Consider the following 18999-nt stretch of genomic DNA (forward strand, 5'->3'; position numbering starts at 1 on the left):
ATAGATAGATAATGTTTCTGCTGCCATAAAGAGAATGTGGATTTTATTTCCAGACGTGGCCTAGTTTAAAATGTACCTTACGATGGATGAATCTCATTCGTGTCACCTGAATTTGAGAGATTTCTTTAGATGATTAATTCCATAGATCTATACCTCTTTTCAGTCATCCTGTCTCTCTCAAGTCTTCAGTCATTCAAGAAACATTATAAATCTAAAACACAAAATGACAAACAAAAGACACTGGATATGGGTGTCTCTCTCATTCTTATCCATGACAGTAAATCAGCTCTGCGGTCAGTGCTGAACGTTTATTCTGAAAGGGCCGGCTTTCAGCTGGCAGACTGCATGCTTTTATTGTGTAGGAGGAGGAGCTCACAGACAGACTGACTCAGAGGGAGAGAGAGAGAGAGAGAGAGAGAGACTGTGTCTGTCACTGTCTGGCCGCTCACCGCTATATATGCGTCTCCTACCTGAAAGTGGAGCAGTCAGTTGCAGTCCACTCTCCTGCAGGGAAATATCTCCACCACAGACATTACCACTCAAGGTAAAGCTTTTTCTTTTGTCTAAACTCAGATCTCAATTGAATTAAGCTTGGGGACTTTTCATTAACTTTCAAAAACTCAGAATTTCTTGAATTTATTTGCATTTTCTGACTGAAACACTTTGTCAGTAAAATAAAAATAGAGAGCAGAAGAAGAAAAGGGAGGCAAACGACTGAGGTAGAATAAACAGCAGCTTTTTTTTCCTTCACAGTCTCCGGGTTTACCAGCTCAACATGTTAATGTTTAAATCATATGTTGTCAGAGCTGGTGTGTGGTTTAGGAGCAGACGGAGGCTGAGTGTGATAACCATTCATTTCGGAGGCTCTAGAAAGGCAGCGAGTTTGGACTGCAAAGAGAAAAAGAAGAAAAAGGAGAGAAGGGGGGGGGGGGAAGAAGAGTAGCATCACTATGAGCGACTTTAGCTGAAGTTAGTTTGTTAGTTTTCTTTCCAGTAGTGCGACTGTGTTTATGTGGCGAGGTTCATTTGTTTGCAGAGCGCCTCTGTGGAGTCAGATGGATTAGTTAACACAATAGTCTGTTAGGTGGAAAAAACTTCTGACTTACTCCGCTGTAACTCTTCACTGACTGAGTTCTTTCTCTCTCTGGCTCTTCCTTTTCCTTCATCCGCCTCCTCCTTCTACCCTTCTTTCCCTCCACTCCTGCTGTTAATCCCATTTGATGGCGATGTCTTTCCCACTTCAATCCACCGAAGAATGTCTTCAGCATTCCTTCTATAGAGAAAGGGGGAAAAAAACAATCAGGGCTGAGCCAGAGGAGTGGGGAGAAGAGGGAGAGATGGATGGAGGTGTATAGAGAAAAGCAGGGCTCGCTGATTGTTGAGAGCCTCTTCACCTTGCGTATGAAATATGAGCCCAGATAGAGCGCGAGGGGGGGGGAATAAGAGAAAAAGAGAAAGTAGGGCAGAGAGAAAGTGGAAGTGTGTGATCGGGCAGCCGTAAGCTGGTTTTTTGTTTTTTTTTTGTTTTTTTTTTGGTGTGGCTGGAATAAGAAAAATGCTCCGTGTTACGCTTTAAAGAGAGGGGGAGAAAGGAAAACAGTCTGGTTCTGTTTTATGTGGTGTGTGTGCAATTAGAGCCAAAGAGAATGAGGAGGTGGAGGTATACCAGGGAAGAGTGGGGCTGAAAATAAGCTAAAGAGAACGTATGCACTGAGATGAAGAACTGAATGATGGAGAGCGGCTGCAGATGAAGCAGCAGCAGACTGGATTCTGAGCGTCAGACAACCCTGTGAGATTATTCTGAAATGCTCGTGGAAAATTGGAGCGGTTTCTTTGTTAGCTCGTTTTCTCTTGTGAAAGTAAGTAGAGGTGGGCAGATATGAACAAGGGAGTCCAGAGAGAGAATGAAAAGAGCGCAGGCTTCTTTGTGTTGTGTCAGAATTATTTTCCCAGCTGTTGCCATGTGTAAATTAAAATTTCACAACATTACACAACAGATTTGTACATGTAAGACTTACTGCAAGTTTCTCTGTACTCACAAAGTTTAGAAATTCTCAACATGACACATTTTCTAGGGAAGGATAACACAAAAAGTAAGCAAATGGAAACTTGAGTCAGAAGGGACTCCTCCGGCACAGTTAAACAAGACAGTCTTACTAACAGTGTGTCAATCTGTCACTTTGTCAGACTGATGGTGTGTTTTTGCTCGAGGGCATCGGACAGCTTCGTGCTGACACACGTAATAGTAATGATGCAATGCTCACCGGTGAATATAAGCAACAGTAGCTGTGAACCAGATGTGTGTTTCAATATCTATACCCATTTTTGTGCTGCAACTGTGTGATTTTAATCTCACAGTTCTCTTGAACTCGGTCTCTGATTTAAGTCACCATTTGTGCGACACTATTTCCAGGCAGTGTTTGAGTTGTAGGTGTGATACCGGAGCTTAGTTTCGCTATTTCTCTATGAATCATTTACAGACTGCGAAGCCGTGCTGTTACCCAGCCACAGGTGTTTGTAGAAACAAACACACAATAGGGTCTGCTGTAGCCTGAAAGCATAATACCCACTAAAGCCATTCCTCAGTCTTCCTGCTGAGGCTGCTGAGAACTGCAGCCTCAGTTCTCCTCGTGTTGTTGTTTACAGAAGGAAACCCCTCATTACTGATGATGTACACTCAACAACTTCCTGTTCTCCCCCTTCTCCCTCGTACGCTTCCTGTCATCAGCTGGACGGGTCTAATAAAGCGGCTCCGTCTTTTACAGCCAGCTGCAGAGCTAACGAGATGGGCGGCAAATAAACCTGTGGATGGCTCCCAGCTTGCTTCGATAGTCGGTGGAACAGTGGATGAGTTTCTCACGCACTTTGTTTGCGCTTCCTGAACAATAACAAACAGTACAGTGCAAGCACAGATATTTAGAAGGTTGAGGTCTTCATTTATTAAAGCAGCATGCTGCTGGTAATGACCCACTGCATCTGGCACATCTCAGTGTTTAGCAGGCTGATACATCACGGGGCTGTAAAAGAGTCCTTCAATTAAGTTACTGTCAAGCTGTTCTGGAGTCTGTTTATTGAGCTTTTAGAAACTGCAGAGATGGATTCCTCTTAGCCCTTTTTTTACCCTTCCCTCCTTTTCCTTTTATAAAAAAGGGATTTAAAGACAGGATCCAGCCCAAGGAAAGTATTTTTCAGGATGAAAATAAGAGGAGACTCAAAGGCTTATTGCCTATTTATACCACCAAAAAAGAGAGAGGGTAAAAAAAGACAGACATAAGAGTAATGCTGCTTTTCAGTTGGAATGACAGACAGAGGAGCTGGAGCATTTTCTCTCAGCGAAGCAGAGCGCTTTGTGGGCCAGCTGGCTCAGACCAGAACAGCAAAACACAGTGCCGTTGGCTTGACGACAGAGGAACACTTCCCTCCTAATTCAGACCCGCTCGCCGCAAGAACAAAGAATAAGAGCGAGTGATGGGAGCCTGTTCTGCTTCTCGGCGCATTTTAAACAACTTGTAATCATCTACTCAAGGTATAGGTCACGTTTTAGTAAGGATTCTGCTCTTCTGGAGTGCAGATGGGATGAAGAAGTCGGACATTGTGTAGTGGCTTGTCATGCACTTTGTGGTCACAGCGGTGCGGATGATGAGAGCTGGAGGCTGCACAGCTGCAGGGTCATAGAAGTCTGGAAGACTCCTGGTCACTTGCTTCATGTAAACTTTAGAGTGGACTATAAAACTATTCGTGCAGCTTCAAACACAAGCTAACATAACATTTTCATGCACTTTCAAATGTGAAGCAAATGTCCAAATGGGAGTCGGAGTCCAGTCTTATCTAGTAAAATTAGAGTCCGACTATGCTAAATGGCATTTAGCTGGAAGTGAAATGCATTTCAGTGCTGACTGACACTAGGAGTATATTGTTGTATAGTAATAATGTATAGTTTGACTTATAATGAATGAAGACCCCTTGGAAAGTGAAGAGCTCTTTTTAAGACAAAGGGATGAACTCAGTTACAGGATAATATCTGCCCTTCATCCTACTTACACAGCATAAAAGAGGGGGGAAACACTAACTTCTCCAACAGAAATACTATACTCAGCTCTAAGAGAGTGTCAAAAGTGTAGGTAAATGCTAAAAAGGTCTTTGAGGTCTTCCCCTGCTGAGGCAGTAAAGCATTGTGTCGAGGAGAGTGGGATGAGGCTTTGAGGAAATTAAGAGTGTTTCCTCTCTGCTGGAGCAGACGGGCAGGGTGCTTATGCCTCCGAGAACACCGCCAAAAAAGGAATCAAACCGCTGCGGAGAGCTGTGAGCCTCACGAGCTGCCAAACTATTCCTGTAAAAGAGCTCTTTTGGTGGACTCCCAAACAGGAGACCTTTGGGGAATGTAAAGGAAAATGTATACAAAGAGGGGGGGGGACACTGAATTGATTGTGTGCTCAGTGAGTCCTGTAAGGGGAGCACCAGGTGGAATGACTGCAGGGGATGTTTTTGAATTATTGACTTTTATTTGAGCCAATGAATTCTCTTCTGGGAGTGTATTACCAAAATACTTGCCTAGGACACAGTCTATGTGATGATCTCCAATTAAGGGTAAAAGTATGTATGCAGTACCTACAACTGATAAATGGTAGGCTGAATGAAATCACCGAGAGTAGATGGCAAAAGCTAAAAGTAGTTTGAAACATCTGAACCGAGGTATTGTTGATACAATTGTTCTTTTAGTCCATCTGGCAGGACTCGTGTCAAATTATGCTACGACTATCAGTTTTGTCAAATTAGCACTGGTGACATTTGTAAATCTGTACCCCGAGCCGAGAGGAAGGGGGTTTTCTTTGCATTGTCACAGATGAAAAATAGTGGAAACGCTCCGCTGATTATTCAACATCTGGAAAAGATTTGGGCACATGAACTTGGTGGACTCTTGACAACACGCACCACTGGGATGTACAGTATATTCTGAGCAGGCAGCCTGTGAAGAACTCATCAGTCTCACATGCTCATGTGAGCTGTAGACTCAAGGTTTATAACTTTTCATCCTTTTTTCCCAAAGACCTACGGCCTCCTGATCCTCAGGGAGAGCACCTCAGAGTTCACTCATGTCCTGTGATTTTCAAAACATTTTAAAACCCTCCTGGTTCGACAACTGAAACTTTACATTATGAGTTAGCCTCCGTCTCCTCCACAATGACACAGGAACTGATTGACCACGCCTGTGCAAAAATAAATCACGATCCTGGCAAAATGACACAGAAATATTGCATTTTTTTCCCCTTCATTCTGCAAATTCGAGGAGCCACACCTGGGGTTTTACTTTTCCACAGCTCTGCTTATACCCCAGTTTTCTGTCCATCCACTTCAACGCTGCTGAACAACAGGAACAGAGCTGTTTTCTTCACTGTTGCACTTATCATCTGGTTCCAGCGCCACGCTTGATGTATTGTCAACAGTCGGGGTTTTTAACAAGTCTTTGTTAGAGGCTAGAGGCTGATAAACTATCAGTCGGTGCCGCTCGTGCAGTGGTTTCCTCCCAGAAGTTGCACACATACCAACACTTTGCCCAAGCCTCTGGCCTGACAAGCTATCACCTTCAGAGCAGAGGAAAAACATTTCACACAGTTCGACTCCTGCTGACAACTGTCAGGCTGACGGCCGAGTGCTGATGTCATCCTGAAAATGCTTTGCGTCTTTAATAATTTACATCTTTGCTAACTTCACTTGACTTTCCAAACACTTTGACTCTCCATTGATGATGTTCACATCTGGCCTCCAACCTTCCTGCCAGTTTTGTTCTGACTACAGTTGGATTGAGACCAGGCTATTGTGTCATGCATAAACTAAAAACAGATGATTTTGTAACATTTTTACTGTTACCTTGTTATCATCTGCCCCTCAGGGTTTTTTAAAAAAAACATTTTTATGAAACTTTATTTTCTGATGACTGGTTGTTCTTCACAGGAACGCGGCACAGCTGAAGCAGCTGCAGGACCAGATTCTGTTGGAGCAGCAGGAAGCAGCCAACTGGCAGCAGCAGCAGCTGGAGCAGCAGAATCAGGAAATCCCACCTCCACCTCTGCAGCCACTTCAGGAAGTATCTCCACCTGCTCCTCCATCCCCACCTCTCCCACCTCCTCCCTCCTTCCAGGAGTTGGAGAACAGCACAGCCATGCAAGCCAGCACATTCAACTATGCCCGGCCCAAGCAGTTCATTGCAGCGCAGAGCCCCGGTGGGGCGGGCTACGTCACCCAGTCCTCTGGCTCCTCTGGCTCCAGCCTGTCATCCCCTCTGTCTCCACCCACCTCACACAAGTCCTTCAGCAGGGTCACCATGCCCACCTTCACCAAGGCGGGCGGCCTCGAGTCCCCAAGCTCTCCTTCCTTCCCTCCTCCACCTCCGCCCTTCCTCAGCTCCGGCAGCCTGTCCTCTCCATCAGGTCCCGCCCAAGACTTTCCTCCTCCACCTCCTCCTCCCCCTCCACCCGTAGCCACATCTCCAGCATACTCAGATATGTCCTCGCCTTTCTCTTCCGTCCCTCCATCTCCTGCCTCCAGCTTCCTTTCCTCAGTGTTGCCCTCCACACCTTCCACACCTGGCAGCCCTACAGTCAATGCCATGGGTCTTCCTAAAGGCAACGGGACTGTGTAAGTGACATTCAAATACACTTTTAACCACATATATTTTTTTACAGAGTCTGTCAGCAGCATCAGGCCAGCACAGTCTGTGTGTCAGGCACTAACTGCTGCCAGCTGAGTGCAGAATGTCTGCTGCTGGATGGAAGATGACATGTTTACATTTTTTTGCAGCATGTTTACAGGAAAATGCCAACTAGAGACCCCACACACATAAACAAAAGTTGCTCAAAAGGTGCAAGGCCCTCACCCCAATTGGGGAAAAAATATACACAAAGTCCTCGAGACGGAAAGATTTGTTGAAATTAATATAAACAATAACGTTAGCTTATATTTTTTTTAAAAATCTATCACTCTGCAGAGTATCTAGCTGATTTTGCACTCTGCTTATTGAGTTAGCTGATAAAAATCTGTTTGTGTGTAGATAATCCTCGTCTGATGGCGTCCCTGAAGAGAGTAATTTTTTTTTCCTTCCATCAAGGACATTCCACCTTTTAGCTCTTTGCCAGTAAATTTTCATCACTCCCGAACTCCCCCTGCTATTCCTGGAATTCCTGCTGCACTTGTGAGAGATAAGAAGACACACTGCGAAATGCTATAGCTGAACATGTCCAGATAAGGGTTCATGTTAGAAAGCAAGTGGGGCAGCCATGGAGGAAAGAGGTGCTGAGATTATGTGAGTCACACAGTGACGGGGGGCCAGACCCTATATTGATCTCAGCCACTTTCCTGCTGTTCAAAACTTCTGTTTACGAGGGGCTTAAAGGGAAGGGTAAGGGGGATATAACGGTTTGTTTCAGACAGTGGAAATAATACCAAGTCCTCCTATATAATAAATAAAGGTTATTTTCAACTTTTTGTCATTCTTTTAGCAAAGCATTTCCAAGGAAGTCCTCTGTCACAAAGACACCACGCATCGCCTCAGACTCAGACATTCAGGGATCCAAGGATGCGGTCATCCAGGATTTGGAGAGAAAACTGCGCTTCAAAGAGGAGCGCATCAGCAATGGTCAACAGGTATGTGTTTGTAGGTGTATGTGGGTGTGTTAAATTCTTAGTAAAATACTGAACAGTGTGTTTGCAGACAGTTACTGAATGAGCTTGTTCAGTAACCATTAACACGGAATAACAAGTGTCCCAACATATCCAACCAACGAAAAATTCAAAGAGCGTTTGATTCATGCACCCTCAAGGAAATTCATTATGCTTCCTCCACATATAATCGATCCCCTATTGACACAAGGCTTAGATACAAATAATGCAGTGTAAAAGTGTGTGTTTTTCTAACTCGCACACTAACCCGCACTGACCCCATTAATCACTGCTTCCAGAGGTTAACCTATGAGGAGAAGATGGCTCGCAGGCTCTTGGGTGCTGACAACGCAGCCACGGTCTTAAACACACAGGACACAGAGGAGGAGCCAGTCACACAGGTACGGCAGCTCTTTATCAGGAACCACACACACTGGAGGGAGGAACAAAACAGCACACGCACAAACCTGAAATCACACAGGCATGAAACCGTTTTACCAGCATATCTACACCGGCACAAATCCCCCTGCTGCATGCATACCACACATGCACCTCTCTGTGTGTCCACTGATACTTCGCTGGTGTCATTCCTATCTCATGATCACTGGCTTTCCTCCACCCCAAGCCACTGTAAACACTGCTGAGTGCACGTTATGAAAGCAGGGTGTAAACACTGCAAAGTCCTCCAGAGCCCTCCATAAAAAGCTCTGTTTATGCAAACTCCTAGAACCAAGTGTTGCTGCAAACATGTTGTTCAAAGGCTCTCTTAGACACCAAATAGTCACTTTGGAGAAACAGAAAATAAGCACAACATCCCCACAGAGTTGGTTATGAATTTCAAAGACAAAGAAAGAGAAATCAAAGCCTTAATTTGTTTTTTAGATCTTTCAGTGTATTTCAATAGCATTTTAGACTGGGATAGCCAATAATGATTCAAATCAGACTATATGGAGGACATCACAGTGATGCATTATCATCCTTCAGCAACATGCACACATAGACTACATGAAAGTTGCCAGTAAACATCCCCATATCACATCTTGTGTCCACAATGTCAGAGTTAGCACTCTGCCACCCCTATGTGCTACTGCCTCTTTGTATGCGGAGCAACTCAGCTGATTAGAGCAATACAGCTAGTTTGCATGGCGAAGCTTGCTAAGGCATCAGCACTAGTGCATTATGCCACTTTGTATTTGATAAAGTGTCTTGCATGTATTTGTATTCTTTTTTTCTTTTGAGAGCAGGTAAGTTTGAACATGCACACAAACCAGACTATAAGAGGTGGACGTAGCCTATATGGAAGTACCTCAAACTGAGATTATTTAACATCCAGCAGGGGGCGCTTTATCTGGTTGGAAATAAAAGGTTAGATCTTTAGAAGTCTATGAGAAAATGACCCTTCTTTTCCAATCATCTCTGTCCCCAGTAGACACTTTTCTGATGGATTTATGGTCTCAATAACTAGTTTAAAGTCTCTTTTAATACAGCATGATGTTTATTTTCTATATGTTATCCTGATTTTTATTCGAATAAGCAGTAAAATATACTTAGTAGTAACTGACAGTTCGCTAGTGTCCTCAGTTTTTTATTTAGATAGATTCGCTTATTAAAATAAGTAAGGATGATGGCTCCCAAACTGGAATCCACAAACCAGTGGTTCACATCACCGTGGCTACTTCCATCTTTTATATAAAGAATTTAGCAACAGCAAACTTTAAAACACAACTGTTTCTTGCCCTGTTTAATCCATCATGACAGACACACAAACAAAGCCTCTTTTTCTCCCAACAGGAAGACAAATCATCTGATAGAGACTCTTACCCTCAAAAGGTTATTGACACCTTCTCCTGGTTTTTCTTTCACTCTAAAATATCACTGTGTCAAGCTATGCACACAAAAATCATAAACGTGTACAGTTTAACTGAAGCGGGATCAGGTGTGACAGTTATCTTATTTGGAAACAAGTGTTTATAGAAAGGATACAGGGATACAGAATTTGTTACTGATCACTCAGCTTTTATATCCACTGGTCGCTTTTTGCGGTTGGTTTGCAAATATTCACAAAAGAGTGTTTAGTGTTTGTCCTTATCTGCACCTTTTACTGCCTATTTTCATTTAATGTGCAATATAAATTTTAGATACTAAAGCATGTTGAGAGCTTAATTGCAACATAACCATCAATCAGCACATTTGGTTCTACCACATATGTTTGTCCTCACTTTGCTGCCATCACAAAGTGCATGCTGTAGTTTTAGGCCACATCTTTACTTTGAAAGATTTTAACATGGAACCAGCCGCCTCTGTATTATTACCGGATAATAGCTCGCCAGTTCAGGACTTCTATAATTGCTGTGATCCTAAGCAGCACAGCAAGTTCAGGAAGATATATGTTGGCTCTGCAGCTGTGCCCGGAGGCCTGTCATTATCTGTGTGATGTGTCATCAGAGCAAGCTGCTCTGCAGATGTTCTCCACTGCCTCCTCAGAGTTCCAGCACTGAAAGATTGATGAAGATGATGAGATAGAGGAGTGCCTCATGTGGGTAAAGACAGTTAGGAAATTGGGAGAAAGTTGGTAGTTTCAGTAACCTTGAAGACAGTTTTATGAGTTTGTAAAAAGTTAAAATTGGGCAAAATGGGTTGTATCGATAGCTGTCCTCACGCTTTTAAATGCACTTGCACTCGCTATGGGTTCACACAAACCACTCACTCTCTCTCACTAATGCAGTGTTTCTGCTGCAGTGTTTGTCTAAATCTATTTTTTTGTCTCTTTTACTTATTTAGGAATACAAAGTGTCGAGCTTTGAGCAGCGTCTGATCAGTGAGATCGAGTACCGTTTGGAGCGTTCTCCGGTGGAGGAATCGGACGATGACGTGGAGCACGATGAGAACTCTGGTGGCCGAGGGGTGGCACCATCTTTCGACCAGAAACTCAAACACTACAAAGTCTTTGAGGGCATGCCAGTCACCTTCTCCTGCAAGATCAAAGGAGACCCCAAACCAAAGGTGAGAGGGTCTACATCGAATTTAGAGAACATCAACGCACTTAAACACAGCTGGGATGATTCATATGTTATTCTGAAGCATTTATTAAGGTTCAAATTCCTGGCTTGAGGGGGTTCCTGATATGTGATGGTGCTGATGGAAAGTGTATATACTGTACATTTATTGTACACTGGGATAAGGAGAGGCTCTTTGCGGGAATACACTCTGGGACTAACTGGCTGGTTGGCTCTGTGTGTATTAATCAGACTGTGTTGACAGGTTTAATGGGAAAAAAATAAGAAATGACATAGGGGCCAAATATTCATGGAGTATTACCTTTCATTCATCCATCCATCCTGTTCTGCTTAGTTAAGACCAGGTGGCAGGGAGCAGCAGCCCAAGAAGAGATGTCTAAACCCATCTCTCCTCAGCTTGTTTCTGGTAGAATCCTAAAAAACCCCAACTGCCTCCTTTTGATATGGTAGAGCAGCATCTCTACTATTCCTGTCTTCCTACAGTCTTTAATGAGCCCATTCACCCTTTCCAGGAATAGCCTTTCTGCCACTTGTAGCTACGATCTTATTCTTTAAGTCATTACCCATTTATGATTACAGGTGAGGACTGGGGCAAAGCTTCCCCAGTAAATCAAAAGCAATGTCTTTAATCTGTCTGTCAATCTCCAGCTCTCCTCCCCTGTAGCAGGCACTCCATCCTTTTCTGTCTAAGAACAATGTCCTTAGAAGTTTTGCTTTTAGTCCTAGCCACTGTGCTTGCCCAACAGGATCATATCATCTTTAAATAACAAGTTATGAACAGAACTTGTAGCAGAGTCCAATGCCGACCTGGAGTCAGTCTGCCTTATTCCCATCAATATAAACCAAATATTGCTAGGGGAAAAAAGTGATTTCTTTGCGATGTTAGTGCCAAAGTCAGTCCATGAAAAACATAACTTGTCTGATAATTGTATGATCTTGTGCTGCAGGTCTACTGGTTTAAAGATGGTAAGCAGATCTCTAAGAGGAGCGAGCACTACAGGATCAGCCGAGATCCTGATGGAACCTGCTCCCTGCACACTGCTGCAGCCTCACTGGACGATGACGGCAACTACACCATCTTGGCAGGCAACCCTGAGGTGAGTTGAAAAAACGATGCAAACACCTATGTTCGACTGCCTGTCTGATATGTCACCACTCGTAAAAATAATGTTCTCTGGCTTGAACGGGAAGAGGGGGTTGAATGAGACAGGAAAACCCTGAAGAGGTTCCAAAGTTTATGTCGAACAGGCCCTCGAACTGTCTTTTCCAGCTCTAACACTCACATTTCATTTCCTCCTCTCAGTCAGACTTGCCGTTCCTGGCGTTTTATCACCTCATAAGTTCCCTCTCTTCCTCTCTCAGGGCAGGGTGAGCTGCACTGGCAGGATGATGGTCCAGGCGGTGAACCAGCGAGGTCGCAGCCAGCGCTCAGCACCTGGACACATGCGCAGGTGAGGCTGGCAGCAGAGGGAGAGAAGACAAACAAAATCTCCGTGTGGCGCGTGTGGTGCAGGCTGTTCACCATCTGCACGTGCTTCTGTGCTCGCTCACACATTTCCGCACGGATTCAAAACAGTCCAAGAAGCTTCTATTTAAGCAAATGTTTGCCGTGAGCTGAATCCCACTGTTCGGGGGAGAAAAGCTCAGTGTTAATGAGAGGGAACACCTGTTAGCATGGCTCTGTTTTTCATTGCTCTAATGGTCTTGTATATGCAGTATGCAGTCGTGCAAGGCCAGATATTGAAAAATGCACTGACGATCGCAGACATTCTTATGGTCGCTTACAGAACATAAAAAACACCTGTAATCTGTTATCAAGATGAACACACCCTGATTAAATTACAGCTTAAGGATGTTTTGAGTAAGGAGAGAGATCCAGATAACAATCAGTGTCTCCTGCTCTCTTTATTTCTCTCCTTGGCTGATATTCAGGCAGTGTGGTGATGTCACTGTGTTTGAGTATAGTTATAAGAACATCTCCAGGTCCTGTCCTGCTGTACAAGTCTTAAAGAGACTTTTACATGTCACAAAACAGGAAGTGGAAGTAGGGGAAAGAGAACTGGAGGGTTTTTTAAACCCTTTAAACCCTAACCCGTCACCGATGACGGTTAGCATTTTTAGCAACTCCAGGCCTCGAGGGCCGGTGTCCTGCAGGTTTTAGATCTCACCCTGGGTCAACACACCTGAATCAAATGATTAGCTCATTACCAGGCCTCTGGAGAACTTCAAGACATGTTGAGGAGGTAATTTAGCCATTTAAATCAGCTGTGTTAGATCAAGGACGCATCTAAAACCTGCAGGACACCAGCCCTTGAGGCCTGGAGTTGCCTTCCCCTGGTTTAAAGGGTAAATTAGGTCAGGGTTTAAAGGGTTAAAGTATTCTTTAAAGTATTCTCCTGGGGCGGTAGCATGTACCGCCCCAGGAGATCTTTGAGGTCAGCAGACCTGATGCTTTTAGATGTTCCCAGGTACAGACTAAAGACTAGGGGAGAGAGGGCTTTTGCTGTGGCTGCACCCAGACTGTGGAACAGTTTACCTCCTCACATCAGATTCTCCACAATCCTTGGAACTTTTAAAACTGCTCTTAAAACTCACCTCTTCTCATTGGCTTTTAGCAAGGTTTAACTTATTGTTTTAATTTATTGTTTTATCAGTGAGGTGTTTTATGTACTTGTGTTTTATTGTATTTTATATTTGTATTTTATTGTACAGCACTTTGGTCAGCCTCGGTTGTTTTTAAATGTGCTTTATAAATAAACTTGACTTGACTTGATTCTACTCTTTCTGACAGGGGGGATTTCACCTATGATTTTATGTGCTTCCCCGTGTAGCCTTAGTTGAGAGTTTAACAGTCAGCAAATAAAAACTAAAAGTTTGTTCTTTTCCAAAACATCTCATTAATTCCGAGCTTAAATTTTAATCCCAGAAACCCTTTGTCTGTCTGTCTCTCTCTCTCTCTCTCTCTATCAGGCCCAGGTCCAGGTCTAGAGACAGCGGTGATGAGAACGATAACATCCAAGAGCGTCACTTCCGCCCCCACTTCCTGCAGGCGCCTGGTGACCTCATTGTTCAGGAAGGCCGCCTGTGTCGAATGGACTGCAAGGTAAATACACACCTCTAGTGTAACATGTGCCAGCATGGGTGTACACTGTGATAAAACAGAGGAAGGAAGGAACTATGGTTGTACTGTGGTTGCTCAGTCAATTAATAACAATATTAAAAACACCTATACAGCACTTTTTAACAATGTTACAAAATGTTTCACGATTAGAACTTCTTGCATTACATAAACGAGCATACATATACCAATGTGCTGTGCATACAGCTTTTATTATTGTAGGAGGTCAAGTCGATGAAATGGTCCAAATCTGGAAGCATCGAGTTTTTCCACAGTGTTTGGACTGATGTGATGTAATAGCACATGGCAGGTTTTATTAGTGGCAGCCTGATTCTCTTTTCAGTCTGTTTTGAGAAAGGTCTTCCCTGTTAAAACTGTTAATATATGGCTAGCACTGCTGCCAGACAGAAACGGTCCTGATTTCAGAACTTTCTATGTGGAGATTGCAAACCCTCCCTGTTTTTACCCAGGTTTTCTTCAGGAACTCAAAAACAACATATAAAGTTGATGGCCTGGCACACTCTTACAAAAGAAGTTTCTAATATCAAAAGCTGCACGTGGTTGAAAAAGTAATTTCGATAACTCAAAACCAACTTTTTTATAAAGTTGGTTTTGAGATGCTGCGTTTTTGATGTAAAAAAGAAGAAAAAACAAACTTTTTGTTTTTTGGGTTTGTGTTTTTTCTTTGGTTGAGTATGGCGTGTCAAGCTATGAACTTTAATGTGCCTGTGGTTTCAGCCCTGTGTTACAGTGTGTTACAATCTGTCATTTTAACTTTAACCCTACTCACCAAGCCATTGCTTTGATTTAACCTGCTGTGCTTATTGAATAGACTGCAGGTGAACACACTATCGCTGCTATTCTTTGATAAACCAAAGAGTCTAAAATAAGTGAGACGTGACTAGAAAGAAAGATGCCCGCACCAAAGAGAATATGTTAATCATAGTAATAGAGAAAAAACCATTTCAAATCCACCCTTTAATTCAGCGTCTGTATTGCTTTCAGGGAGGCTCCATGTCAGTGCTGCCAAGGAAGCATTTCCCTTTCCGTGCATTCCAGTTCCTCTAGTGAACTAGCGCAGACAAGATTTTTCATCACTTTATGAATGGCTCACAACAGACAGACAGGGCACACAGGTGTCATTTTTCAGGGATTAAGTGGGATCAGGTTTTTCTAAAATTATTTCCCCTTACACCACTCCCACCACCCGTGCTCGTTTTCTTTCTTCATCCCCTCCATCTTCACCTCGTCTCCCTGCGGCCTGAGGCACCGAGGAACCTCTTTGAAAAGCTGGTGCATGTAATAAAATAAAGCAGACCCACAATTAACTCTCTATAAAAAGCCTGTCTTTTTGGGCCTCTCAGAAATAAACCCAGAGTCTCCATTCCTTCAGAGCTCTTAATGTCGAAGATATTTATAGCAAATATCTATTTGCAGGTCATTTGAGGCTTTCTAGATTTTCCGTTCTTAAAATGTCTCAACTTCTAAATGCGCACTGGTTTCCTTCCAGAAGTACTTATCACTGCTTAGTCTGCTGTTTTGTGAGAATGTGAACATTGTAATAGTGGCACATTTTCCATGTGGGCCAGAGGCAGCAGAGCAGGTGTTGGGTTTCTCTGCAAAGAGAAACATGTCTTCTCCGAGTCCAGTTTATTCCCGTGACAAAGCATGCAGGTGACCAGTCTCCCCCAGACAAACAAAGATTAACTAAACTGTTTTCATACTCCCAATAAACACGAACATGCGGATAACAATCAAATTCCTCCAACAAAAACAGGCACGACGTGAGCATTCATGCATTCACTCAAATGTAATGTCTTCTGTGTTTTTCCCCTCCTGTAGGTGAGCGGCCTGCCCACTCCTGACCTCATCTGGCAGTTGAACGGACAGACCATCCGCCCTGATTCTGCCCATAAGATGCTGGTGAGAGAAAACGGCGTGCACTCGCTGGTCATCGAACCTGTGACCAGCCGCGACGCAGGCATCTACACCTGCATCGCCAGCAACAGAGCCGGCCAGAACTCTTTCAACCTGGAACTCATCGTTGCAGGTAAACAGAACGATCAGCACGAACAGAGACTTTTTTTTTTTTTAATGGGGTGGCATTTGAGGGACTCATGGGAAAGCAGACCGTTCTAGGGTTAATAACGTCTAAATTAGAAACTACCTGGAAACTAACTTTAACTGTGAATGGCTTCCATAAACATCCAGCAGGAGATGTTGCTGTCCTGGTTCATTAGTGCATCTAAGTAACACCTTCTCTCTCCTTAGCCAAAGAGATGCACAAGGCCCCTTCATTCATCGAGAAACTGCAGAACACGAGCGTTGCAGAGGGTCATCCTGTGCGACTGGAGTGCCGTGTGACGGGGGTTCCCTATCCGCAGATCTTCTGGAAGAGGGAGAATGAGTCTTTCACTCACAACACAGACAGAATCAGGTAAACAGGAATAAGTAAACCAAACTGGTTTGGTGACTTTGCCCTAAAATGAGATTTAGAAAGCATTTTCCCCAGTAAGTTATACAAGCCCTAAACATGTGCACAGTTATGGTTTCAATAACATTTCAATCCAGAGGACTAGGATCACGCCATCACAGCACCAACACATGCAATGACAATTCATATTATAGATACAGTACGCCAAGAAAAACAATATTTAAATATTACCTTATTTCATGTAAGTGTCATGTCTCTGACATCTGATGTATATCAGTTATCTGATGTATGTCAATGCTCTTTCTCTTCTTTCCCAGCATGCACCAGGACAACTGTGGCTACCTATGTATGATCATCCAGCCAGCCTTGAAAGAAGATGCCGGCTGGTACACCGTGTCAGCCAAGAATGACGCCGGCATCGTATCCAGCACCGCTCGGCTTGATGTCCACAGTAAGTCTAAGCTATCACACACTTCTCCCTGAATCCAGCATTTTCCTTTATACAAACTATTTAAATACTTCTATTCCTTCTTTAGCTCAATGGCAGCAGCCTAACCTCCCAAAGCCAAAAAAGGTGCGTCCCTCCACCAGCCGCTACGCAGCACTGACGGAGAGAGGTCTGGATGTGAAGGCGGCCTTCTTCCCCGACTCCAGCCCAGTGCAGCCCGGAGGCCTGGTGGAAAGCGACGACCTGTAGAGACGAGTCAGAGGTGTGAGGATTACCCAGAAAAGCCAGAAAGCTGCCTGTGATCCGGGCACTCCTAACGAGGAGAGGCAGAGTATATTCTTGTCCACCACCAATGAACTGCAGATACTGAATTTAAGCTTGGGTGGGCAAAGTGAGAAAGGTGTTGCCATGTTTCTTTGTTCTAAATAGGATGACACAACACTAATGTATTACAGAATTCATCAAGTTGTTTCCCCAAGTTTCATTTTATTAACTGGATCTGGAAGTGATTGAGGTGTTTACCACAAGAAAAGACTGTTCAGTGTATGCCTGACTCTGTTTTACCCTTTAAAGTGCCTTTTTCTTTCTGTAAAGATACAAAAAAATGAAACCAAATCACTATGCATGTTCAAGTGGTGCCATTTGCAATTCACCAACTAATACTGTATTTATAAGTAGCAATCACACCAGCTGAGGAAACGAGACTGAATGATTCAAAGCATCGTAGCTTGGACGAAGGAGATCACCCACTTTTATTGTGAGGGCTTATGTAGCACAGTGCAGATAGTTAAAGCATCATACAATCTGCGCTTTTAGGTTGTAGATCAGATACTGGACAAGGCCGGACCTTAAAAACGGTGTTTTTTGTTGTTGTTTTGTTTTGGGGGGGCAGAAGACATTTAACGTTTGGTTAAAAGGATGTGTATGTGCAGCAGACCTTAAGGAAAGTTGGTTTTAACAAGAGAAAATGGGAGTAAAAGCAAGTCAGTGGAGGGATGTGAAGTGTAATACTGAAAAACTAAAATGATGGTGGGTTATTTAGGTGATTACTTTTTCTTCTTCTTTGATTTTCTTTTCTTTCTTTTTTTTGAAGTGTGAATTGAAACGTTCTCACTTAAGAGAGGGTGCTGTGAAGGGTTTCAGTGTTTTTCGTCACACACATCACAGATTGTCCATTTTATTTTTGTATGGAAAAAAAAATGCTATTTACTTTCCAAAGCAATCTTAACATAAATTATATTTGCAACCTTCAGTTCACCGATAAAACAATCCTGTCTATCATGAAGCTTTATAAATATATTTACTGCCTTAAATCACTTAATGCAAACACAGTTTCTTTGCATGTTTTTTTTGGACACTTGTACAGTGCCAAGTAACTTTTACTAGGATGCATTTAAAAAAAACAAAAACAAAACTGCTTCTTTCCTTCAGTATTCATGGGTAATAAAAACTCTCAACATTAAGAAATCAACAGCAAAGCATATTTATATCTACGATTTGTCTCCTTGTGGGCATCTTTTTTCTGAGCTTCGGTCAGCTGACACTTTGTGTTTGCACATTTCTATGCCAATCAATGCCTGTATATGGATTGTTCTCCTGATACTATTTTAGGTTATAAAATGTTAATAAAAAAATCAAACTCTTCAGGCACAGTGTGAATGTTTTTGTGGACTGGTAGGCTTCTCTAAAACAATAAAAGAATGCCAAAAGGCATATTATCGGTCACAGGAAATGCCACTTGTGCTAAATACGTTAAAAAGCTATAAAGTCAAGCAGTGATTTGGCACAGTGATTCCCAATAAGGGGTACATGTACTGTGCAAAAGTCTCAAGCCACCCCTCAGTTCTTTTTACTTTGCTTCTTTGGAGCCAGACCTTCCTGCAATTTTTTTAAAGTGGTCTTGAGCAATAGCTCGCCAGGGTTTCTGGGGAACTACTGCTCAAGTTTGTGTTGTAGATAAAGTACAACATGTTCATTCAAGCGTCGTGCCTTAATCTACTCACTCTATTAGTGATTTTTGTCCTTATCTGGAAAGTTTCACTGATTTCAGCAGCAAAATTAAACTATTTTATATACTTTGTGTCACTGCGACTCTCGTGTGGCCTGATATTATTATTCATGTTAATCGGTTCTGTTCACACCTGGTATAAGCATGCTATTGTTCAACCCAACCCTTGCTGTAAAACCTCAAATCTAACCTGGATTTATCCTTACCTGGAAAGTTATAGCTAGGGATAAGCCCAGGTGACCTTAATTGCCAAAGATTTTAGAAAAGATTGTAGCTGAGAAGCCTTTTAGGAAATGCATAACACTTTTTATAAATTTT

The 18999-nt window shown here is 43.0% G+C and overlaps 1 protein-coding gene across 6 annotated transcripts in view; it reads left to right on the plus strand.

Moving 5' to 3' along the window:
- palld (palladin, cytoskeletal associated protein) overlaps positions 1-18307 on the plus strand; it is a 69275-nt gene extending 50968 nt beyond the window's left edge. For 3 of the 6 annotated variants that reach the window (XM_085347560.1, XM_085347562.1, XM_085347561.1), the window contains 12 exons: positions 5953-6636; positions 7497-7641; positions 7956-8057; positions 9448-9486; positions 10438-10659; positions 11621-11770; positions 12036-12124; positions 13644-13776; positions 15634-15841; positions 16063-16228; positions 16543-16676; positions 16762-18307. In XM_085347560.1, the coding sequence (XP_085203686.1) occupies positions 5953-6636; positions 7497-7641; positions 7956-8057; positions 9448-9486; positions 10438-10659; positions 11621-11770; positions 12036-12124; positions 13644-13776; positions 15634-15841; positions 16063-16228; positions 16543-16676; positions 16762-16922 (2233 nt within the window). In that variant the 3' untranslated portion in view covers positions 16923-18307. The remainder of the gene's footprint in view (positions 1-5952; positions 6637-7496; positions 7642-7955; positions 8058-9447; positions 9487-10437; positions 10660-11620; positions 11771-12035; positions 12125-13643; positions 13777-15633; positions 15842-16062; positions 16229-16542; positions 16677-16761) is intronic. The other 3 variants (XM_085347563.1, XM_085347564.1, XM_085347565.1) reach the window with 3 other exon arrangements.
- Positions 18308-18999: the final 692 nt, after the last annotated feature.

This window comes from Diplotaxodon limnothrissa, linkage group LG23 (assembly GCF_057381915.1).
Source record: "Diplotaxodon limnothrissa isolate DT_005_m linkage group LG23, D_limnothrissa_male_GT1.1, whole genome shotgun sequence".
NCBI classification, from domain to species: domain Eukaryota; kingdom Metazoa; phylum Chordata; class Actinopteri; order Cichliformes; family Cichlidae; genus Diplotaxodon; species Diplotaxodon limnothrissa.